The following is a 24,599-nucleotide window of genomic DNA, read 5'->3' as shown; positions in this document are numbered from 1 at the left end:
TGTTTACAGGGTGAAATTGCAATAGTTTTCAGCCAAGAAAGATTGGGAATAGCAGGAGAGAGTTTACTCAGTTCTGTCTTGAAGGGATGTAAGAGAGGGCTAGGAAATGAGGAGAGTTTCCAGCAATTATTGCCTGTTGGATTGTAGCCCTCTTGGTGACTGGTTCTGGCACTCAATAGCTTAAGAGTATTAGAGCTCCAGAATGTGAAAAGGCTGTCCAAATAGGATGAGTTTATAAAAGTTCAAGGAAGGTAACTCCCTAGCAGGTAGCCCTAGCTGCAACAAGTCCTATTAACGTATTCCCCAGAAGCTGTAGGGGGTAACTCTATGCTTGCAGTATTTCTTAATTTAGAAAATGCTTTAGCAAATTTATCAGTTCAGCATCTAATCCTTCTCTCGCTGGACACTGGTGTCTCTGCACTATTTGTTTTGTAGAATTCAGTGCTGTTCTTTTTAGAGATGGGATATCTGAGGATGGGATGTAAAGAAGTCTGCAAAATATGTAAGTCAAAACCCATGCCGCTGTTTACTTATAGGGACAAGCGAAAGGACATTAAGTAATGCTGAAAGACAGTGTATTCAAAATCGATGAGATATGGTTTCTTACAGGCAACGTGATCTGCCTAGCTTCAGTATTATGGAGGCCAATTTATTAATGGGATTTTAAGAGAGGAAAATCTATGGGTAAATAAAATGTCCACAGTTACATAAAGTGTAGGTTTAAGAGTAAATCTTTAGACATTCAGATTATAGGTCAAGTATCAACTCGCTGAGGTAGCAACTTTCAATCTACTCTCTTACACCTTTTAACAGTTCAAAAGTTGATTATACCTGCTTGATCCCAAAGTAGAACCGTTTCAGCAACGGTGCAGCTGCCTGCAAAAGGTCTGCAACTTTGTTCTAGATCCTTACGGATGAGGTGTTTCTCCACAGGCCAGCTGCACTGTAATTGCCCAACAAGTGGGTTCTTGCATCTTCCTGCAAAGATTCTGATAACTGGCAAAGATAAGATGCAATGAAGGAGTAAATGGTTCATGTGTCTGCTTCTGGGGTAAATGCCATGAAAACTTCTTGGTGTCCAAGAAAACAAAAGAAAGCTAATCTTGCTTGTTTTACAAAGAAAATCAGGAGAAACCCAACTGAGACATGCTATCCCATCTAGACTTCTTTTGCTGATCCAAAGTGGCTGCAGGATTTCTGCTTAATTAGAAAAGGTCAGAAAAGCCTTGCTGATCTGACACCCACTTTTAGAGAAAAAGGAAGCACAGTTTCTTGTTGGTGCATTTTCTCTTCCTCAACTTTGTTACACTTGTTGCTGGACGCTTTGTTTCTGCCTCTGATTTGCACCACAGCTGGCTAGTAGTTTTTCTGCAGAACCATAATGAGAGACCCCACAGGGTGCAAAGACTTAGGAAGATAAAAAACATTGAAGCACTGAAGAGGTGGAATATGAATTCAGTTGTTTCATAAATCTGAATTTTCTTAGAGGAAGAAGAGGGGATCTTTTGGAGGAGGTCAGAATTGGAGGTCTCCAAGCAGGCAGTGTGTCTTGAGTTTCGTTGCGGGTGCCTGCCTGTGTGCTGTACTTCAGGCAGAAACCACTGTAGTCTGTAATATCAGCTGGTGGGGCTAATGTGTGGTATTGGTGACCTCGCGTATTGCCAGATATGCGATTACGATTTGATTAAAGTACTGAGGATACCTCCACAGCAGACCGTAGGCTTCAGTCACATTTTTGTTATGGACATTCCAGAAACCTTCCATAGCAAAATTGCTTTTTATACTTCAGACCAGAAAGTGCCACTGCACACGGATGAAAGCCTGACCTTTTTGTTCTGCCTCTAATCCTGTCTGAGCCCTCTTCCAGCTGGAGCTTCTGTCATTCCCAGGGGCAAATTCTTCTCAGGCTTCCTGTGATGAGAAATGTGTTTTTGTCGAAGTTGGAACAAAGAATAGGACAGGCCAGACTTTGGCTTCTGCACCCCAAAAAGCCACTCTGCTAACACCCTCACCATGTTACATAGGACTTTGATCCGTTCTGCTGCTGCTCTCACTCACTGTAACTCTTTTATCTGTCTTGTACAGTCTGGATTTCACACACACTCGCATCACGAAGGGCAGGTATGGAAGGGGGGAGCCACTTGTAGGCTCATGCATACCCTCTTGATACAAATTTTGTAAGGATCCAGGCGTTGGCCAGACTCTCTGTTGCACACAGATGTTATGAAACAGTACAGAAAGGCCTCCCAATCCCTTCTCTAAACTGGAGTGTTTAATTGGAAGTGAGACAGGGTTTTATTCTGGGTTCAGTCTCTGATTTGTGTATCATAATGTAAGCCATCTTTTTTTTTTTTTTCGTTCTTTGATTTACCCGTTTTAAAACAGGTAATTCTTCTTTGTTCTCTCACTTTGTTCTGTGTAAGAGAGTGACAACAGACGTATTATGCAGGAACGGAAAAGAGCACAAATCTTCCCATCTGTCATTACTTTTGAGGAAGCATTAACAGAGATTTGGGCAGACAGATCTCCCTTGGCAGAGACTTTAGCCTTAATAGAATTTGACTTCTTTATGAGTATTTGAAAGCTGAATCTTCCCCTGTTGCACGGAGAACTGAGTGTAGTCGCTTAGGCAGCAATAGTAGTGATGCCAGCCATTGCCAGATTAGATCAGTGGAAGAAGCTGACAGTCTGTAGGAAACGGTTCTGCTGTTACATACTGGTGTACTTACAACTTGACTTCAGGATCCTGTTATATTTTGGAAAGAGGCATAGTTTGGGGCATATCTAGGGAGAAACTAGTTCTGTGATTATTGAGTGGGTCCTAGGTACCGACAGAGAAATCCAGTATCATTTGGTTTGAAGTCCATTGCCCTAGTTTTCCACCATTATATTTTGTACGTGGAAATACTCTGCTACATGGTAGCTAAAAAGATGGAATCCTGAAGTCAAGAACACGAGGCAAATCCTTTTTGATGTCGTTAACAATGTAGGTTTGAAGTGGTTGGGAGAACTCAGTCTGAACATGGTTGCAGTTAGTATGTATCCTATGCTTATAAAGTTGGTTGATGTTACCAAATTCAAGTATATTAGTATTACTTGATTAGAGCCAGAGATCTCTTGTCCCTGGAGGGCCAGATTAAATCAGGGATGGGTTTAAATGACTGTCTTCTCTGGGAAGCTGTTCTGGCAGGTGTATGTGAAGCTGAGACAAGAAGAGGAGCTCAGTGCCCTGTGGCTATTTATTTGGTAGCCAGTTATTGCAAAACCCTTAATATGCATCCGGCAAATGCTTAGAATCTGGCATTCCTGGTGCTTGCTGAGATGGCAAAGGCTCTCATCAGCTCTGCTGGTGGATTGCAGGAGTCCACGCTTTGTCGAAGCTCTGTGAAATGCTGCTCTCCCCTTCCAGGAGGTGTGAAACTGTTCACCTCTGGCTTTGGAGAGGCTTATAAATGTTCTGATATTCACTCTGCTGTAGCTTTACAGTAATGACTAAATCCCCAGTAAAGGCAAATAAAGTTGTTGCCTACTACAAATAATTATTGTAAATCTCTGAAGTTATATAGGAACAGGTGGAACAAGTGAGAGGACCTGATGGAAAACAAAACACGGATACTTCCCACAATCATTTGCGACTTCTTTTTTATTTAATGTATCCTTTCTTGCATAACCAATACACAAAGACTCTGGCTCCGTGTTTCACGTTTTTCTGCTAAATATCTTCCGTGGCATTTTCTTTTCTTCTCTGCCTTCACTGAATCTGGTTAATAAAGAATAGGTGATACAAAACCTTTTGCAGCCTGAGCAGCGGTGCTGGCTAAGAATTTTATTGTAACGGTTTTCACTGCTTTTCCTTTCAAAGCTCATGAATGTTTTTACTGGATTTGCAAGCATTTATATCAAGATTGGGAATTTGGCCGATTATAATGCCTGTGAGCAATGTGGTGTGCCCTTGCTGAGAAGCTGGAGGGGCTGCTGCTCTGGCCTGCAAGCAGTCAATCATCACAACTGGTTATTGAAAACAGCTCTCTGCTGGTATTGGTTTCTCAAACTTCTTTGTTCCCAGCATGGGAATAATTTTTAGTGGCATGATGGAAATGCATTGGTTTTTAGAGTTGTTTGGGGGGCAGTTGGTTGCTTTCTGAGGCTTGTTGAATCAAGAACTCAGGGATGCCTGAACACAAATAAAACTGTAGAATTGGGGAAACCGGCCAACAAAGCCAATTCCTTTTGCCAGAGGATTATCTGTTCCCCAAAGTATCCACAAAGTAGCAGTGCCTTCCACTTCTAATCCCAGAAGCAAGCTCTCAGCACTTCTTCAGAAGGAAAAACAAGATTGACTTAGGTTGGTAAAATCTGTCACATAGAGGAGCTTTTTAAACAAACTTGGGGAGACTGAAAAAAAGAAGAGTTTGGCTTCTTGTCTAGACTTTGCACACAAGCTGCTTTATTGCAAAAATAAGGTTTGTCTATGCTTTTTTTTGAGATGTTTTCTGGCAATAGGAAATGTGTGTGTTCCCTCACAGATAGGCTTGGGACCTCCTGAAAAGGCTCTGTTAAAAGAAAGTTTCTCATTTTTATGGGAAGATGGAGAAGGGTCCAGTCTCTTACTTCTGAGTTCTTGAAAATTTAATTTACTTTGAGTGACAGAGAATATTGTTAGAGACCCTCAAAGATAATGGAAAGCTCCCAGGACTGTATAAAAGAGATTATTTCTAGTAAACTTTAGGCACTTATGCCTGGGGTTTGTGGAGGAGAAAAGTCCATCATTTAAGTGCTCTTCCTGCTGAAGACAGTAAAGTTGTTTTTCATTCCCAGTTCATGTCTGGTTTCTGTTTAAATAGCCTTTAAAATATACAAGCAATAGGAGTATATTTCCCTTAAATAGTGGTTTTTTGTGATTCTAGCTCAGTGTGCTACATTTTAGTCCTTTGCACTGCATTTTTATTTGATATCTTAATAATCGAATAGTAGGTTTATGTAACATTTCACTACTAATAAAATTCAAAGATTTAAGATTTTTTTTTTGTCCAAGATTTTTTTATCAGGGAGCTCGCCAAGGGTAGTCACTTTTTCCAATTACTGTGTCATTCCATCCCTACAAATTTTTTTTTCATCAGAAGGCTCATCACATTTAAAATCCCACTCATCATGATCAAGTGCTACAAATAAGTTAGGGTTGGAGAGGAGGATTGGATATTATCCTGGCTACAGTATTGATTAATAAACAGGAGGGGGTGGGAATTATCTATAATCTTGGATTTAAATGTGCCAGCCTTATTTCCTTATCGAGCCGCCCCTTACAGCTGCTGAAGATTGTGCACTTGGAATATAGGAATTAATGCTTTTGTTATTGTGATTGACATCAGTTTTACTTCCACTGTGCTGCATTCTGGAATTAGGCAGTGAGTCCAGGTGAGCCAAATTCATACAAAACTTTAGTGATGGAAGTCAGTTTTGTAACTGATTAATCCTCATTTTGAAGGAAAGTATAAGGATCTTATGTTGTTTTGTTGTACCTTCTAATCACTTTTTTTCTTATTGCATAAAATGTGAAATTAAATGGTGGGTATTAAACAGTGAAATTAGTACATTAATTCAAAGTATACCAAAGTCTTGTTGATAATGACTTTGGCAATCTTGTTATTTCTGTGGACTCCCATTTTAAGTCTGACTGCAAACATGAGGACAGCTCTGTCTTGAAATAATTTCATAATATTTTATGTATGTACATGTGGCATTTAAAATATATAATTATGAAATATTTTACTTGAGCATTAATACTGGAAGACTCCGCCAGTCCGTATCAGGCAGCAGAGCTGAATACTTAGGCTTTTCCTGAAAGGTGGCATCTGTAACCTATGACCTACAAAACTTATTTCTAAAAACTTCCAAGGAAGGAGATATATTAGTTGTCTCTTATGCCCCGCTGCTGGGCCTTCAGGTAAAGTAGATGGTAGGGGTGGCTTTTTTCTGGCTTCTAAACAAAAATGAACAGATGAATATGTTCTGCCCTCAGTGGATATGGAGAATAACTGATCTTCACCTTAATATTAACCTTTGTATTATCCTGAGTTGTGAACAAGTGCAAGGACACCACCCAGTAAACAAATACTAAAGTTACTGTCTGCTGAGTTAACATTGTTTCTATCTTGAGAGATGTTTTCCCACTTTCTCTCTTAATCCAGAAAGATTTTTGTAGTTATCTTTTTCCCGATACAAGGAGAAATCTATCCTCCCGATTCTAATCCGGTAAACTGCCCTGATTTCCAGCAGCAACACTGACTAAAACCCCCTGGCAACTCTGCCTGGCTGGGATATCAGCCCTTCGGGGCCTCTTCTGTGTGCCTGGATGCTTTTCTGTAGAGTTGGTCATTCTGTCTGGTCTCCAGCACAATAACTAGAAAACAGCTCTGTAGCACTTTGAGTGTTACAGAATTCGAGAAGATTCTGCCTGAGCGCAGATCTCATCAAATCTGCAGGGAGAGAGGCGATGCCTTAATGGTAGGATGGTTTCTAAATGTGTATTTTGAATGTGTTAATAGGGCTCCATGTGGAAATGCTTTTCCAAGAGAAGTACAGTCTGCAGGTCCCCTCCTGGAGAATTTGTATGCAGAAAGTTGTGGGTCTGTTGAAAACCCATTCCAGTCAGCTGTGGTAGTAGTGATTTTTATATTACTGCACCTCCAAGAATCAGAGCACACTGAATCCAGCGGATGAGAAAAAGCAGAAATGCAAGGTCTTTCAAAACAAAGCAAAAAAAACCCCTCTAAAACACAACATCAGAACTTAATCCACACACAACTGTGTTTCCCTTAACCTGTAAAACTGAATAGCAAAATGATGCAGTGATCACTAAAATTTTATTACTCTGAAGCAATAAGTCAGCGAAGGTTCAGCCCTATCAATAAAGCCTACCTTGATGCCTGAGTCTTGCTTTGGAGGGATTTTTTTTTTGTACTGCTCTGTGTTTAGGTCCATCTCTGCTAAAGAAGTGAATGTTGTTGCCCCCGCTGCCCCATTTTGTGTATACACTATTTTAATATGGTGCATCAAAACACTAAATAATTGACAGGAGATTTCCCAGTCAGTGGCTTATCCTAGTCCGCAAAACTACCTATCTTTACTCACTCTGTGGGCTAGATCATTTGTTACAAGAGAGTAAATTATGATTAATAATGCCAACACAGTATTATATCTGATGCTGCATGTTCTTTTAAGTCAAAGTCTTTCTCCTTTCTCTTCCCTTCTTTTTCCTCCCTTTGCTTAAACCTAGCCATAGACAGCTTTGAAACATTTAATTCTACTTTGGACAGCCAAGAAAGTAAGAAACAAAAATGGAGTAATTGAGTGCACCAGGGAGCATCAGCAAAAGAGCAGTGCTAATTGTTGAAGAATAAAAGATAATGGCCAATTTTGTCAGGAAGCGTTGACAAGAAAGATAAGTTGGAAGTAATTAACTGTCTGACATGCTGGAAGTGATGTGTCTGCCAATGGCTCTTTAAATCATCAGGATATGAAATGCGACAGCCATTTATCACTTTTATGAGGCACTGCTGCCTGGCTTTCCCTTGGGAAGCGTGGAGGTAGTATGTTCTTTGATTGTCTTGCTAAAAAAAGGCATGAATGTATTTCAAGTGCTTCCCATTTTTGGGTACCTGTCGTCCTGAACTGTGATTATGGTGTATTCTTAGCCTACCGGACTCTGATTTGAGCTCAACCATTCTGAGGTCCTCTTTTCAAGAGTATTTTCTTGACCTTCCCAGATATACAGTGTATGTCTAGGAGCTTGTTTCTTTAGTTGACAGGAAAGGAAACTTCCACAGACAGAAGAAATATAGCACTCGTTTGAATATTTTCCCTATTTTATCTGTTCAGAGTACTTCCTTTAGATTTCTTTTTCTCTTACTGTTTAACAGGCCTCTCATGGGAGGAAAAAAAAATCTGCAGTCCTTCTGATGATAGCAGGCAAGAAGAGGCATTTCTGAAATCTGCCTGTATCTACAGCAGCATGTTCAAAGACCATTGAAAATCTCTTTGCATTGCTCTCGGTTGACGTGGGGGGGTTTTGTTAGGTTATGCTGTTTCCATTCCAAATGTTAACCAGTGTTAATACTGGAGTGTAGGGTGTGTTGCAGCATGCTCAGTTGTTGGGACATTGCTTTGAACAACTTGTGCTTCTTGTTCTCCAGCGCTGCTAAAAGAGGAGAGCAATGAGCCGGGGACTGTTCATAAATAAGCTTTATAAAATAGCAGGACCTTCATAAAAAGTTTATTTCTTCATTAAATTGGGGTTTAGCAAAGTGCTGATCACCAAACACCAATGGGCAGATGCCCATTTCTGATCGTAAGATCAGAAAACCAATGTGAAAAAGAAATTATTTAAGAGAATAGCTGCCGATCTGGAGCACCATGCTCATGAGTAGCCTATTTGCTTGTGATTCATAAAATTCAACTCCCCTTGCAAAGCAAGGTGCCTCACTGGTACAGAATGAGGGCTGGTTGTGACGGCAGGAGTTTCTGACGTGTTCTTGGAAACCAGCAAAAGAAGAGCACCAGTACTGGTTAGTACCAGTGCAGAGACAATATAGGAAACATGAAACAAAGTAGGGTTGCAAGCTTTTTAGCAAATCAGCAGGTGTGTTCCTGGTGACGTTTGTCAACTGTTTTAATGATGTAGATTGTTTCCTGGAGCATTAAAATCTCTACTTTGATTTTTTTTTTTTTTTTAAAGTCATTGGTGGTCTGTTTAAGAGAAAGGGAGAAAAAAAATCAGTACTGTAAAGCTCTTAATAAGTGCAGCTGTTTGAGAAATTATGCCTTTCAAACTATTGGCAACTATTCTTCTCCCTATGGAGGCTGTTATTTAGAATTGATAATTATATGCAATCACTGTTTTGTGTAAAAAGTCTTGAGTGTATATTTGCATCTATCTTTTTTGCAAATATGTAGTCATTGTGCGTCTTATGTAGTCTAATCATTTATTTGAAAGTTTTAAAGAAAAAGGAGGGTGTTTCATTGGTATTTCTAAATAATAGAGCTTGGTATTATCAAGCAGAAGCTCATACCAGCCCCTAATAACTGCCAGCTGTGTTAAATGGTCTTTCTCTTCCTACCTTTTCAGCATTAACAATAAACTGCAACAGCCAGAAGCAGCCGCAGGGGTACTGGAATATGCCATGAAGCACTTTGGGGAGCTGGTGAGTCCTGCTGGATAACTCTCTTCTTCATGTCTTATGTTTTCATGGTTTTCGTAGGGGTTTTTTTGGTGGTGTGTTTTGTCAGTCAATCACGTTGAGGTTCTATCCCGGCTTATAATATTGCCCCATTCATACTGTCGATGTCTTGCTGCCTATGGGGATGTATGCTGTGTACTTGGCTGTATATCAGCAAACACTGCATACAGGTAAGATAGCTGGGGAAGGCTGCAAGAACTTGTGCAAGACCCTGATTTGGAGGACAATTTAGCAGCTATCGTTGACACTAAGGGTAGCTGTGTGGAACTAGCAACTTGACAAAATAAGTCATTTTATTTAGAAGAAGCTGAGAAGGGAGGGAGGAAGTTCCTGTTCTGAGCTTCAGATGCATGAGGGTTTTTGAGAAACTGCATCAACATCTTCAAGGTAAGGATTTAACAGAAGTTGTGCCTCTAGCCTCTCTCATCCAAGAGGCACATGAGTCTTTGCAAATGCTATTCAGAATAGCAGATTAGCCAGTCCCTTACAATTTTGACTGCTCACAGAAATAAAATAACCCTGTTCTGCATTTGTTCTGTGTCTTTCTCTGCACAACTTACCTTTTTTTGGTTCGTTCTTTTTTTCATAAGCATTTAACTTCTGTTCAGAGATTAAAGCATCTCTGCTCTCCTGCCAATCCTATTAAAAAGCTGCTTTTGCAGTGGTAATTCTTGCAGTGCCTTAGGGTGATTGGGAAAAGAAAGGCAGCCCTGGAAGCACAGTAGACTCACCCCTCTTATTAGGAACCACTAGAAAGTGAGAACAGGTATAAGCAGAAAATGGTGGAATTCCTCTGGTGTAGGATTATATGTGGTTTTGACCTAGACTGGAAAAGAAGTCCTTTCTGGGAGAAGTGGGGACTTCAGAACTTTTTTGCAGCTTCTTATGATTCCTTGGGTGGACTGAGCAAAGCTCTGTGTTACCTAATTCTGACCTCACTCTTTAGCAGTAATGTAGTTCTAGCAGTAAATGTAGTTCAAAACACAGAGTTTGCCAGAACAGGCAGTGAAAAGAAATTAAGAGGAGCTGTGAGCTCTACTTTCAGGAACTTACTTGAAATATTATGACTGAGCTAAGAAGCTAAAGGGGTGATATATAAATGTCCTAAGTGGAAGACCTGGCATGCAGAGTGTGGTTTATACTGACCCTGCCCACAGGGCTGGGAAAAGAATCTATTCTGCAGCCTGTGTCAAGACATGAGCTGCCAAGGACCGAGCAGAAAAACATTGGCAGAGATAAGTATGGAAAAATATTAAGGCATTTTATTTCTTGAAAATTAGAAACAAAATCTAGAAACAGACTGAAGAAAAGTTTGTGCAGCTGATAAGGATCACTGCTTGGCTTACTTTAAAGCCTTTTTTACAAACCCCAGCCTTTCCTTGTGAGGGCCATGGTTAGACCCCAACATCATACTACCTGCTGTATTAAAAAATGGTCTAGCAGTAGCCAGACGCACAGTGTGCTTTTTGGGGTTGGTGGGGTTTTTTTCCAGTTAGTCACTCCATTCCTGAACACAGGACTGTTGTTCTTGTTTAAATGCAAGAATGTGCAACAATAGGAAGGGGAATATTTTATAGATTTATCCTTTTTCCTATTCCACTCACTGCTCCTTTCCAAGAAGAAACGCACCAGCTACTGAGCTAGTATTGTATTATATTATTATTATTATACTGAGCTAGCGGCACTGAACAGGTGGATGAGGTTGGATTGATTCCTGCAGTAAACCTGAGCTCCTTTCTGTGCAGGTTAAGCAATACTCAGAATTCCTGTTTTTGCACTAGGTCAAGGCTTTTTTCTGTATTGTAGAAGTCTATGAGGGTGTTTAGAATGAAAAAAGGGCTAAGTGACCACCACAGACACAGAACTGTTCAGAAAAGCTTTGTAGTTAATATAGAATGGTGAATATTAATCCCACTATTTATGCTGATTTTCTTTTTTTTCCTCCCTTAGGAAATTCAAGCTACCTGGTATGAAAAGCTTCATGAATGGGAAGATGCTCTGGTGGCCTATGACAAGAAGATGGACACAAACAAAGATGATCCTGAGCTGATGCTAGGACGGATGCGTTGCTTGGAGGCACTTGGTGAATGGTAAGAGGGGAATGCCCGAAGACTGAGGAAGACAGTGCCTTTAAAATGGTGCCTAACTCTTCTCTAAAAATGGTGCCTAACTCTTCTCTGGATGCTGTCATCCAGGTGAAATTTTTTTGCTTGAATTCCTATTTATTCCTGCTTATTTAATAGTTTGAGTATTTCCAGTGACTTCTCACTTTGTTCATTGAAGTCAGAATTGGTAGTAACTTCTCTAAGCCTTTTGGGACGTGCCATCTGATAAGGTCTCTCTGAAAGTGAATCTGCATTCTTGTGGTCAGATCAACCCCATTTGTAACAGAGAAAGAAACTGTAAATAGAGGGGACCTCTCAGGAAACATTAACTGGGAAGCACTTGTCAAAAACAATCATAAAAGGACCTCGTTGTGGCCCTCCTTTTTAAACTCTGATGAGAGATTTCCGTATTTATTCAGCGTCAGACCTATGACTATCCAGAATCCATGGTCTTTTGCCCGACTGTTAGTGAAATTGTCTGCTTCCTAATAGTCACCTAGGTGTAAGATTATGCCAAATAAATTAGTCCCACTTTAAAACCCTTTTGGCCATCTTGTAGATGGCTGAGTCTTTCATTATTGTGCTTTTTTAGCATTCATTAAGCGTCGTCTTTGTGGACACTTGGTATTTCAAACCCTGTGTTAAATATGTGTTGTCAACGTGTAACTGATTAGAGTCAGGTTTTGTGAGAGGGTGAGCTGGTAGTTAACTGGGGGCTTCTGTTCTTCTCCCTGTTCAATTCAAAGAAGATAATTGGAGAAGGCATCCTGTGCACTGTAGCATGCAGTTACACCCTGGGGCATATGTGATTTGGTCCAGGTTCCGCCTTTCTACTGAACTTAACATGTCACTAGAGCTCTCTCCTGATGGGTCCTGACGTGAACCCATGGGATGGCACACAGTATGGAGATTCTTCTTCACTAAAGTCATTTTACTGTTAGAGAAACAGGGCTGTTTTGAGAAACCTAATTCTGACAGCATTTTTCTGCCCTTTTTGTTTCTAGATGAGGGTGAGTTGGGCCTAGCTTTTTCAGCAGGAAAAATAGATCCTCTTACTGAGTGTTTCTCAATCATCTTTTCTAGGAGTAGGCAGTTGCCACCAGGGATTTACAGAATTTCTCTCTCCTACAGGACATGTATTTGTGTAAAGTGTCCTCTCTGAACTCCCTGTTTCGTCACATGTCGGTGACAAATATATGACAAAAGGATGCTTTTCTTCTGCTGGAGCTAAACATTGTGCATTGATAGTCTGTGGTGATGACAGCAAACACCATCTCCCAAAGACCTGTGTGCGTGCTGTTGTGGGATTGCACTCCGCCTCTATGCAGATGGTTTTTATATTTCAGAAGTGCCTTTGCAAAGTGCTGTCTGCTACCTTGCAGCTTACTACAGAAGCATCATCCTGAGACTGACAGCTCCATGGTCTGGCTGCTGATATTCTTCAGTAGCGTTCAGCTTGACTATTTGTGCTGCTGGAGTCTGTTTGGCAGAATATGACAGTTAATCTAGAACTGATGCTGTGCAGCAGCATTATTTCAGTGCTCTGTGCAGTGATGTTTTGAAAGCACAGCCAAAATATTCTTAGCCATTTGTCTCCTGATGTAGTTATGTCTGCAAGAGCTGTACTATTAGCATCTATGAGGTCCTGATTTACTGCTGTTATTAGGTTTAGCTTGGTTTTTCATTTGGTTTTTTTTGTTGGTTTTTGGGGGGTTTTTTCCTCTCCCGGTCTGTTAAGCTCTCAGAATGATCATTTTGCCTGTGGCAGCCCATTGGTTATGTTCGACTAACTCATCTTCCTATTTGGGAGGGGAGAGGGTGACAGTGGAGAAGGCAAGCTGGCCGCCCTCACAGTTGGCAGCTATTCCACTGCTACAGAGTATCCAGCCTGAGAAATTCTGGAACTGCAACACCCACAGTAATTGGTTTGATTAATGGAGCATTCACAGTTGATTTAAAAGAAATAATATAAAAAATCCTGATGCTTCCTCTCCACTGGAGATGAAAGATTCGGATCCCCTCTGAGATCTTGCTATGACAAGTCTTCATACTAGGTTACAGCAGCATTGATTCTCCAGCCTCTGTCTTCAAATTTGATGTTTTAATCCAAAATGTTTAATAGCAGGAACCATATGCAAGCTATTCAGATCATATGTTCCTTGTACTGACACTTGCAAAAAAATTTTAAGCATCCCTTGTTTGGTGGAGGTTTGGGGTTTTTTATTGGGAATGGGTTTTTTTCTGTATTTGTAGAATGGAGTTGACAGTTCACTTCGTAAAGTAGGCTTTACTAACTGCTGAGGAACAAATGCAAACTTTTGTCCAGATCTGTGTTTTCAAAGCATAGCGTGCCTTTAAATTATTTTCTGATGATAGGGTATTTGTCATCAGATTAGCATGTCTAAGTTGGCCAGAGGAGAAGAATCCTATTCTTCACTCTATAAAAAGAACGATGGGGCTGGTTGTCGTCTTATCTGTAGAAAGTGGTTTTTTAACAAGGCAGAATTCTTAGAAGAGGCTTTTTGCTGATCAGAAATTGTGGATTCTTCTTAGGGGGCAGCTCCACCAGCAATGCTGTGAAAAGTGGACACAGGTCAATGATGAAACTCAAGCTAAGATGGCTAGAATGGCTGCTGCTGCCGCCTGGGGTCTAGGTAATGTATCCTTGTGTGGTAGTATATGGCAACCCATGATATGGGAGCACAGTTAGTTCTTAACTTACTTCAGAACTACAAAATATAAGAAACAGCAAAATCAAATAAAAAAATTATTTAACGTTGGGTTATGAAGTAAGTCTCATTCAACACTGAAGCCCTTTGGAAAACTTGCATTTACCTAAGTTCTCCCAGTATGGTTTCAAGCGTGAAAGAGACTGCCTTATTGGTCTGTGCAAATAATCAGTTGCTTAACAGCTCCCTCTTACTTAGTTTTACCTTGAACATAGCTCAGACTTAAGATGAGATTAATGGAATTTCTCACATTTGTGGCAGGCTCTTATTTACGAACTAGAACAACATCTGTTGAGCATTTTGATAGGTTGTGTCTCTGAGTAGACAATCTGAAGTGGAATAAATCTATAAATGGTCCAAATATCAGTTATCCTGATAGTCAGATATTTACTAGAGAAGCTGTCTGCTGAGGAAAATTAATCTTTTGCTTTGTAGAACACTGATTCATTCAAATGTTCTGGAAATGTCAGCACTTCAACTTTTTCATCACAAGTAATGCAAGAACCTTTTCCATGAGGATAACAATTTGCCTAGAAGAAAAATGCCTATGTTTATAACGTTGTGTATGTATATATACAGTTTCTGTATATAACACAGACTGCCAAAGACAAGCTCTTGGAAAGCTAACTTAGCTGTAGAAATACCACACAGCGTTCAGGCCTAGTCACTGATGTCTGAGCACTGTAGCATAGTTCTGTTCTGATCTTGCAGAGAAGTCTGTTGCATTAGCGAAGGTATCTCTGTCTCTGCAGGTCAGTGGGATAGCATGGAAGAATATACCTGCATGATCCCAAGGGACACCCACGATGGTGCTTTCTACAGGGCTGTACTGGCTCTTCATCAGGACCTTTTCTCACTGGCGCAGCAGGTAACTGTCTTCCTTGTTGGCTTCCCAAAGCCTAGATTAAGATGCACTAGGCTATATTGCTGCATGGAAAGATACGCTGTTTTGAAGCAGTTGGCTATAATCTATGAATTGCCCAATAACCCTTTTTCCATTGATGTATTACACCTTAATGAGTGAGGTTATCTTGTATTTCCAGAAACACAGCAGTGAATAGATGTACAGATAGTAGCGGTTCAGTGCTTAGTCATTCTTAGGTTTCTTTACTTTTATGTCTGTTTTCTAGAGAGTGCATAAGGATTATCTCAGCAGAGGTTCCGTTCTACAAGGCACTGTTTGATAAAAGGCATTCATGGCATATGACACACATAAGATTCTTCGTGGGTGTTCTGTGCCCTTCTGTCTGTTGCAGTTTTTCAGTGGAGTGCTCATATATATCATGTACCAGAACTTTTCTTTGAATTTTTCTGGTAGCAGTGATAAATCCTAAATCTTAGAGATGAGAAATCAAGGCAAGGGATGAGTCTATTAAACAGAGCCATACTCGTATGCGTGTTTGTCACAGGGGATTTGCAGAGCGGCTTTTTCCCCTCTGTAGATGTGAAGCATGTTGTTTACTTTCCAAGGAAGCTGCAGTACCATTTCTCAGAATTCTGTGCTTGCTTGCCAACTTAGATAAAGGAGTAATTCAGTCTGCTCTGTCAAAACCCGTACGTAGATTTCTGGGTGATGTGCACAGTAAAATTTGCAAGACGTTCAAAGGGGTAGAGTTTGTGATTAACCTTTAACACTTTGAACAGGAAGACATATAGATGAGAGATTATATAATGACTGGAGCCACAGCAGGATTTATTTCATGCTTGAAGAGCGTGTCTTAGTTGGAGGAAGAGAAATGGAATTTGCTGTCCTGTAAAATTCATAAAAACCTGATGGGTTATGTAAAACAGTGAAAGCTATCTTCTGTCATTGTATATTATCAAGAGACATTTCTTGAGGCTTTTTTGTAAGCGACTCTCTTGCACTAAAATGTGAACTTCTCTTTTCCTCTATAAATGTTATTAATGATGATCTCTACAATGACGGTAGGATTAGAAATGCTGCAAACTTTGATTTGGTAGAAAGACAAACTTCAGACTATGCAGGTGATAAATGAAGCCCCCTTGACTTCCCCTATACCTGCCCCCGAACACTCTTTTCCTGTCAATTCTTTTTCCTGTCAATTGGTAACATCCTTTCCTGGCTCTTGTTGGAGAACGGGAACAATGCCAGCTTTGTTCATGAGATGGAACAGATGAATGGCAGTTCCAACAGTTGACTCCAGGTAAAACATACCACCTTTGCCCCAATATCTTGTTCTATTTCAGTGCATTGACAAAGCCAGAGATCTGCTAGATGCTGAGCTGACTGCCATGGCAGGAGAGAGCTACAGTCGAGCCTATGGGGTAAGTGTCGGATTCACAGCCTTCATTCTCCTCAGAGAATGCTGCTTCACACTGTCTCTAGAAGTGGCATAAAACTTCTGAGCGGCACTTGAACCAAACATAAGAACAGTGCAGGCGCACAAGCTAAATGACTTTTGTCAGATAAGAAATACAACTTTGTAGGAGCAGCTTTGGGACAAATTAAACAGTGAAGGTGAGATTTCCTCCCCCCCCCGCCACCTAAAAGAAATCAGAATTGTCATTTAGAAAGCTTGAGTCAGCAGATTGTCTAGATACCAGTATATAGCAGTCTGTACTTTACCTGTTGGGCAGGATATGTACTTAAGGTTTTGATGCCAAAATTCTGTGCCTTAATTATAGATTTGTGCTGTAGTGATTGGGATGGAATGTGATTGTTTCCTTCAGGCTATGGTATCCTGCCAGATGCTGTCAGAGCTGGAAGAGGTTATCCAGTATAAACTTGTACCAGAACGCCGTGAGATCATCCGCCAGATCTGGTGGGAAAGACTGCAGGTACATCTATGCAAAGATCAAGGATGGAGATGCTGATGTGCTGGCATGAACAGCTTCCTTTCAAGTCAGTGCGATGGCTCAGCAAATCTTTCCATTTCTCTTTCTATCCCAAGAGCATATATGCTTACATGGCTGCATGCTTTCTGTCTCTTTTGCATTTGTTCTGGTTGTTTGGGGTTTTTTGATTTTTTTTTTTTTTTTTTTTTTTTGGTTTGGCTAATGTTGCTTGGGCATCTGCTGGTGTGACACCGCAGTAGTGTGATTTAAGCATTGAAATAGATGTGTACAGAATGGAGACACTAGTAACATCTCCAAGGCTGCTTATCTCAGTGTTGAATTGCACCTGGAAATACTGGTTTGGATAAGGCTAGTTTGAACTTTTTACCTGGCTGGCTGCATTCTCTCACAGTGCTGGAAAACTGGACAGAGAATCCACATGCTTGTAAAAGATTGTCCTGTTCTTTTTTGACCTCTTACAAGAACATTTGCAGTTGATTAGCCTTGCCCTCTTTAGCAATGTTGCTCCTCCTGTATTTGAAGAGAAATTTTGAAGTTTTTGCCTTTCTTACTCTAAAGAGCAAAAAATGTAAAGCAACTCTGAAGATTTAAATCAGCCAAATATTTTGAGACCATTTCCTTACAGGAGACATCCCTACAGTGAAAATGAACATCATCAGATGAAGTGGTACATACAGGAATACTGTTTAAAGAGGTGATTCCTTCAAGGGAAGGAGAAGAGGAAATAAATAATCAAAAAAAAGCATAATGAGGGTAAAATGCTCTCATTATACCAAATTTTGATACACTGCCTGGAGGAAGAATTTCTCCCTCTGCAGAGTTCTTCACTGTGACTGCTGTATCTGCCTCCTTCTGAAAGGCTGTTGCTGCTGCATATTTTGTAGCTGTTCGGGAAAATGTGACAAAGCTTTTAGTCTCCCATGTGCATTCCTGTCTGGAAAAGCTCAGGAGCATTCCACTGGGGTGGAGAAACTGAGAGTGACAGGAAATGTAATGTCTGAATACAGTTGTTTATAGCCCTGAAAGCAGTACATACAGTTCTTGCAAATTTTATGGCTGCTTTTTAATAATTGGATGAGGTTTATTAGTGTGTTAGGGAACAACCTTTGCCTAACTTACCAGTCCTCAATTCTGGGGAAAAAGGAAACGGGAAAGCAGTATACGCTTTGGTGCCAAGGTGGTTGCTGCCATTGGAAATTCTTTTGTTTACCTCAAAACTAAGTCTAAGTCATCTCTGGATTAATACGAACTTCACACCACCACTGTTACCCTGAAGTACTTGGCCGTTACAGCAAGCACCGTGTATTTGGTTGTTACTGTCCCTTCCACAATTCCACCTCTCTTGTAGCATCCTTGAATGTTTGAAATGCAGACTCATCCTGCTCTGTCTCACCACGTTGCTGTGCCTCTCCCTTCAGAGAGACGGGGACCAGACAATGCTTGCACAAGCAGGGTAGCAATTGGAACTGCACTTTCTGGCAGAATATCAGTTCAGTCATGCCAGCCTCTAAAAGCAACACATGCAAGGAGAAGAAAAAGGGCAATAACAAAAATATCTTTGCAACCACTTGGTTTTGTACCATCTCCATATTGAGATTTGTCACTGTTTAAATCAAAAATAGGCTTTAAAACTAGGTTGAGAAGGGTTGAAAAACTCTTGACTCATTTTGGAATTGCACGAATTCCTTTCCTGATTTTTGTTTGCATTTCTGCTTTAGCTTTTCTCCTTTTTCTGTTAGCGGGTATCATTAGACTGCAAACACTGAGCTGGCTGCAGAGAATGAGTCAAGGACTTAACCTGCTTCACACATTGTAGTGTTAAAGAAATAGCCAGCTAGTTCGTAACGTCGGCCTGCTGTGAATTACGGACACTGAAGTCTCTCCGTCTTGGGAGAAGTCCCTTCAGATTCTGAATTAAGGCTCTGTGGAGTAGATTGGAGATAAAGCGCTAACAAGTTCGTTCTTCCTTTTTCTCTCAGGGCTGTCAGCGAATTGTGGAAGACTGGCAAAGAATATTGATGGTCCGATCTCTTGTTGTGAATCCTCATGAGGACATGAGAACTTGGCTCAAGTATGCCAGCTTGTGCGGCAAGAGTGGGAGACTGGTGAGCATTAGCGAGCTCTGCCCTCTACATCAGATTTTTAGAGGATTGGCTTTGTCATGCTGCTTCCACAGTGAGCATTTCCAAATACTTTCATTGCCCAAGTGGGATGGGCTCTCCTCTGAGGAGAAGACTGGTCAAAAATTGTTGAAATACTAAAATTGTAACTAGCGTAGAGTTCATACTTGGAGCCAAGGTTATTTTTGTGGGACTAGTATTGTACCTGAGAGCCTCAGAGCCAATAACTTGTTGCATGCTATACCTGGAAGTTGTTACACAGCACTGATAATAAAATTAATAGCGCTCTCTGTTAAAGCACTCTTTGTCAAATCTAGAATACGATGTTATCATTGAACGTTACAATCCTATTTCAACATTCACCACAAGATTTATTACCAAAAATACTTGAAATGGAGACTTCACGCTCTCGACTGGCTTCTGAAATGAGACTCTTAATGCTCTGATCCCAATAAAGACATGGGTTTATCATGTGGTATTCTTATGAGTCCAGGGAGTGGTAATAAGGTTGATATGTCTGTGTTTTATCTGGAGGGTCGAAGGTATTTTTTAGTGGTGAGCGATTCTGCAGTCAATATGAAACAGAGGTAAGAGTGAGCTTGTTTTAACCTGCTTTCTCTCTTTGCAACTTTCTCCAGGCTTTGGCCCATAAGACGCTTGTCCTGCTCTTGGGAGTAGATCCATCTCGACAGCTGGATCACCCACTGCCAACTGTACATCCCCAAGTGACTTATGCATACATGAAACACATGTGGAAGAGTGCCCGTAAGGTACAAAAGAACATGTTTCTCTCTAAGTTCCATCGCTCAGGTTTGGTGTGGTGCCATGCACATTAGCTCTTCATAATCCCTACAGAACAAAGTCAAGGCTGAAGGTTTTATTTTTGCTCACCTATGGAAGAGTAACAAATCCCTTTCCTTATTGTTATTCAGAAGATAAGCCTTTCGAAATCTTCCGCTAAAACTCTGTAGTGACAGAGAAGGCCTGGCCATAATTTTATTTCCTACATGGAAAGATTATTTTTGCTAAACCAGTATCAGGTACCCAAGGGATGCAGCCAAGATTAATGGTCAATAGTAGCTCTTCTGTCTGCACCAGGATTGTACTGTGCAGGCTTGGTACTTGACTTCTCATGCACTCTTCTGATTGCCAAGTCTCCACACTGTAGCTATGGTCAGGGTTACATGCTGAAAGAGAGAAATAAGGGGGGTTTATTAGCAGTTTTAGAAAAGTATCCTGAACATTTTGTACTTAGTTGCTGAGCAGAACTGACTTCTATTAAGGACGTTATTGAAAATTTCTAACTGAAAGGCAGCTGAAAAGTACATAGGGTTTTGTCATGGGAACAGTTTGGCTCCAAAGAGCCTAGGGTGAATGTTTTTGACATTGCAACACGGGGAGAATTTACATAATCAAATCCAATAAGCTCCAGACTGGATAACTTATCTTTTTTTTAATATACATTAAAGCCTCCATTTATCCTCATATTCTGCCACATCTTTTTTATTTTTCCTGTCTTTGAGATTGCCAGCACTGGAGCAGTGCCATTGCTGTGGGAACATTGCCATGACCTAACTATTCTTTATTTGAATTTAAAAACCAGAAGAGGCTGCTGATGAGGTCCTGTTCTATTGGATTTGTGAAATGGTGTAATGGTCTCTTACTTTCTTCAGTAAATGACCCAAGAAGTATATGGGTCTTCTCTGCCTGCCTCTTTGAGTGAAACTGGACTTTTCCGTGTTTGATCTGTGGTAAAGAAATAGACAGACAAGGTGCAGGAAACTGGTGCAGTTGTAGAAAGCAGAACGAAAGAAGACACAAAGATGAAGGGGGTGGGGGAAGAGAATATATCTAAAATAAACTGATGCAAGAGTTATGTGGAGCCCATGAAAACAGGAAAAAAAAAAAAGTTTTCCTAAAGCAGCGAAGATGAAAAAGAAGAACAGATGTGGTTAAAATCACCTCCTCTTGCTTGTTGAATGATTTCCTATTTTAAAACAGTACCTAAGCTCTGTGCTATGGGGCTTTTTTTTTTCTTCTTCTTTCTAACACATTAAAACTGGGTGTTGTTTACAGTGTTGAGCGAGAAATACTTCACGCGAGGTAGCACTAATCCTAGACCTGCGTGCAAGTCTCAACCCTTTCTCTCAGCACCCTTCTGCTGGAAGGTCTGACTCAAGCATTTTTTGTGGCACTAGGAAAGTAGGTGCTTTCTTTTTAAATTCATGGTTAAAGGTGCAGCTTGGTGTCAGAAGAAGCTGTGTTAGGGTACAATAGAGTTTGTGGTCTGGAGTATGACTTAAGTGTTTGTGTATACCAAGCACTGAAAGTGTTCAGGGAATTCTCCTGGTAGCAGGAGCGTTACGTGGTTGGGTGTATCCTTATGTCCTGTTTTGAGTGACTATCATTAACTAAATAATACCTAGTTAGACCTAGTGATGTATGTAGACCAGACTTTTACGTAACTGTGTGTATTCACTTGATTTGGTATCCTACATAATAAGCTAGTGAGGTGGGCTGGTATGGTAGGAAATGACCACTTCCTCTAGCTGAGGAGCTCAAGGTTGCTTGGTTCAGCTAAAATGTTGTCCTTACCATCATTTAGGCACTTGCCAGATCCTCCAGGAAAAAACTGGCATCTAGATGGAAACCAGCCACCTAGTGCTTGCAGAGCTGCACAACTGTCTTTTCTTAAACAACAGATAAAATGATGGAGAAGCAAGCCCTATTGTATTTCTTCCAACAAGGACCTTTGCCAGCAGCTGCATTCTACAGACATATGCCATAACAAGGCTGCATACAAACTTAGGAATTCAGTTGTTAAAACTGAAAGCAGTAATTTTTCTTTAAGTGCTTTGCCTGGCAGTTTATGGTGATCAGTTTTCAATATTAATGGAAACTGAAGGGCAGATTGTTGAGTGTGTCTCGATATGAGAGGAACATATAACTGTTTGGCAATATCTTTTTGTCTATTTTTGTCAAAAGTCTGGCATAACAGCATAACTATTTATAAGATTGTTATTCCTACACATCCCCCCCCTGCTTCTAACCCAGTATCTAGGTTACAAGGTGTGGAATGCCCCCCCTTAAAGTTAATAGTGTGATACTTTCTTTTATTTCACCCTGGGCTAATACCCTTTTTCCTGACAGCTGACTTGCGCACGCTGACATTTGAATGGGAAAGATGAGGTGATTCATGTCTCACTCTAAAGTAGCTCATTCCTGTAGATGGAACAGAAGTAAACTGGGCTCTTAATAGCACATTCTGCAGTTTCTGACCTGAAATGACCTTGCAGATTGCAAAAGCTTTACTCTAATTGTTCCGGTGAAGCGTGCATACTTTTTTCTTAAGTCTTGTAATTTCAGTTTTTCTTAACACATAATTCTTTCCAAGGAATTTCAAAAAGAGTCTTCCCTCAAAATTTGGTAGTGCAAGTTGCTTTAGCGCTACTGCCTTATGTAATCTGCTGGCAAAGGAGCAATATACATCTGTACTTCTTAAACAACCTTAGAAGAAGTCTAGACTCAAAGTTTATGTCCCATGATGTGTACTGTAAACCTAGCCAAAGCTGAGGGGTTGAGAGGGAAGATCAGGAAGTTTCAGGCATTGTTTTCTCAAACTGTTTTTTTCAGGCCACAGCATATTCTAGACAGGCTTCTCTGGACCCGTGATCCTGTCTATTATGATACAGATACTGGTCAGATACAGTTTGTAAGCTACAAATGTTTGTTTGATTGTTGGAATTGCTGGACTGTCTTCAATGTGTATGCTCAATTGCAAACGAGACATCTCTGTATCATTACTAGAATCTCACTCTGCATGAGCAGTAACAGGACGTCCTCTGCTGCTGAAGTTTTCTTCTTGTACTGGTGACCGTGTCACTTTGCCAGAGTTGAGTTCTTGCACATCAGAGCACAATGTTAGCTTATGTTATGGTCAGTCATGCTTTTGACTGTACGTATGACATGAAGGTGTGCCCAGCATCAGAAGGATGCAGTTATTTGTTCCTCAGTGTAGCAATTCAGTGGCCAGATTTCTGAGACATCAAGAGTCTCCAGCCTCTTCATTTATTTGGTGCTACATATATAAACTAATTTTAGAGGGAGGTAAATGGTTTTGAAAGAAAACAAAACTGTATTTTTTGTTTTCGGTGAAAATTTATTTCCACAATGTCTTTCTCTCTTGTGAAGTTGTATTTAACCCCTGTGGTCCTTACTGCAACTGTCATCCAATTACAGATTGACGCGTTCCAGCACATGCAGCACTTCGTGCAGACAATGCAGCAGCAGGCGCAGCATGCGATTGCGACGGAGGACCAGCAGCACAAGCAGGAACTCCACAAGCTCATGGCACGGTCAGCCCCTGCTCCTCGGACCCCTTTAGCTATACAATGAAACTGATGTCTTTCCTGAGGTTGCAGGGGCTATGCAGATGACACATTTCAGACAAGGATCATGCTTTGATTAAAAGGAACAGGGGATTTCTCATTTAGCTGGTAGAGACCCACTTGGTATTATTTTCCTATCTGTCATAAAACTGTCAGTAAATGTATTGTGACACATCAGCGTAAACAAGCTTGTTTTTGTCGCAGTATTTTTCCAGGACTGTGTCTCACTGGCAGAAGGCAGAGCTCCCAGCATGGCTATTTCTTTAGTTTTCAGGAGATCCAGTCAGTAGGAAAGAAACACTTCCCACATGCCTGGCACAACTGTGCTTGGCAGCGTGTGCCCTTAACACAACAGCAGTACTTTGGGCAATAGGTGCCTGGCATGTGATGGTCTCATAAAATATTGTTGCATTAAAAACACATCCTATAATCTTCATTTTCCTCTGTGGGTCTGGAGGTGCCAGATCTGATTTTTCCAATTTGCAGAAGAAATTGCATAGGGCTTACTACTGAAGATTTGCCTTTTTTTTTTTTTTTTTTTTTTAAGGGAGGCATGCACTTAATTTGCTTTTATGAGAATGGGAACTTGATAACAGCATCATCTGATTTAATTTTTTTTTCAGAGTGACTATCATGGAAGACAAATTAATAATGAGTTGGGCATAATATTTTTCTTGCACAATGCTTTCTGGAAACCTCAAAACGTAGAAAGGACAGCTGTGTAACTGTGCCATTTAAAGCCTACTGAGGGAGTGAAGTATTAAGCTTTGCACAAACCTTCACAGCCCCACCCTGCTGCAGTAAAAATATGTTGTTTTTCCTTTTCTCTGGGAGGGGTTGACTTAATGGGGTTCTGGCTTGGGGGAAGAGCAGTTGCTCTGTGTTTCCACTGTTTGTCACAGTGTTCTCTCCAGAAGGCAGTTTGTACGGTGATGAGTATAGCTAGCCAGCATGTATGCTGTCGGCATTTTATCACTGCTGATGAAGTCTTTTGATGCTACTGTTAGCTGCTTTTACATTTATCTCACAACGGATATAAATGAGGAAAAAAGCTTGACCCTCACCTTCCCCCCTAAAAGTTAAACCATTACCTGGTTTGCTCCACACTTACAAGGAGGATGTAGGTGTTTTGAACCTTATGTGTTAACACGTATGCTCCCGGTCTGCAGAGGAGGCTTACTGAGTGGGGTTAACACGTGATATG

At 40.7% G+C, this 24,599-nt stretch overlaps 1 protein-coding gene across 2 annotated transcripts in view; it reads left to right on the top strand.

Annotated features, from left to right (window-relative positions):
* Nucleotides 1-24,599, top strand: part of MTOR (mechanistic target of rapamycin kinase) — a 66,755-nt gene that overhangs the window by 27,527 nt on the left and 14,629 nt on the right. For both annotated transcript variants that reach the window (XM_074609470.1, XM_074609469.1), the window contains 9 exons: nucleotides 9,125-9,200; nucleotides 11,187-11,326; nucleotides 13,895-13,995; nucleotides 14,823-14,938; nucleotides 16,279-16,356; nucleotides 16,762-16,869; nucleotides 18,867-18,992; nucleotides 19,646-19,777; nucleotides 23,247-23,362. In XM_074609470.1, the coding sequence (XP_074465571.1) occupies nucleotides 9,125-9,200; nucleotides 11,187-11,326; nucleotides 13,895-13,995; nucleotides 14,823-14,938; nucleotides 16,279-16,356; nucleotides 16,762-16,869; nucleotides 18,867-18,992; nucleotides 19,646-19,777; nucleotides 23,247-23,362 (993 nt within the window). The remainder of the gene's footprint in view (nucleotides 1-9,124; nucleotides 9,201-11,186; nucleotides 11,327-13,894; nucleotides 13,996-14,822; nucleotides 14,939-16,278; nucleotides 16,357-16,761; nucleotides 16,870-18,866; nucleotides 18,993-19,645; nucleotides 19,778-23,246; nucleotides 23,363-24,599) is intronic.

Source organism: Larus michahellis, chromosome 16 (genome assembly GCF_964199755.1).
Source record: "Larus michahellis chromosome 16, bLarMic1.1, whole genome shotgun sequence".
NCBI classification, from domain to species: Eukaryota; Metazoa; Chordata; class Aves; order Charadriiformes; family Laridae; genus Larus; species Larus michahellis.
This window is presented reverse-complemented; position numbering and strand designations above follow the sequence as displayed.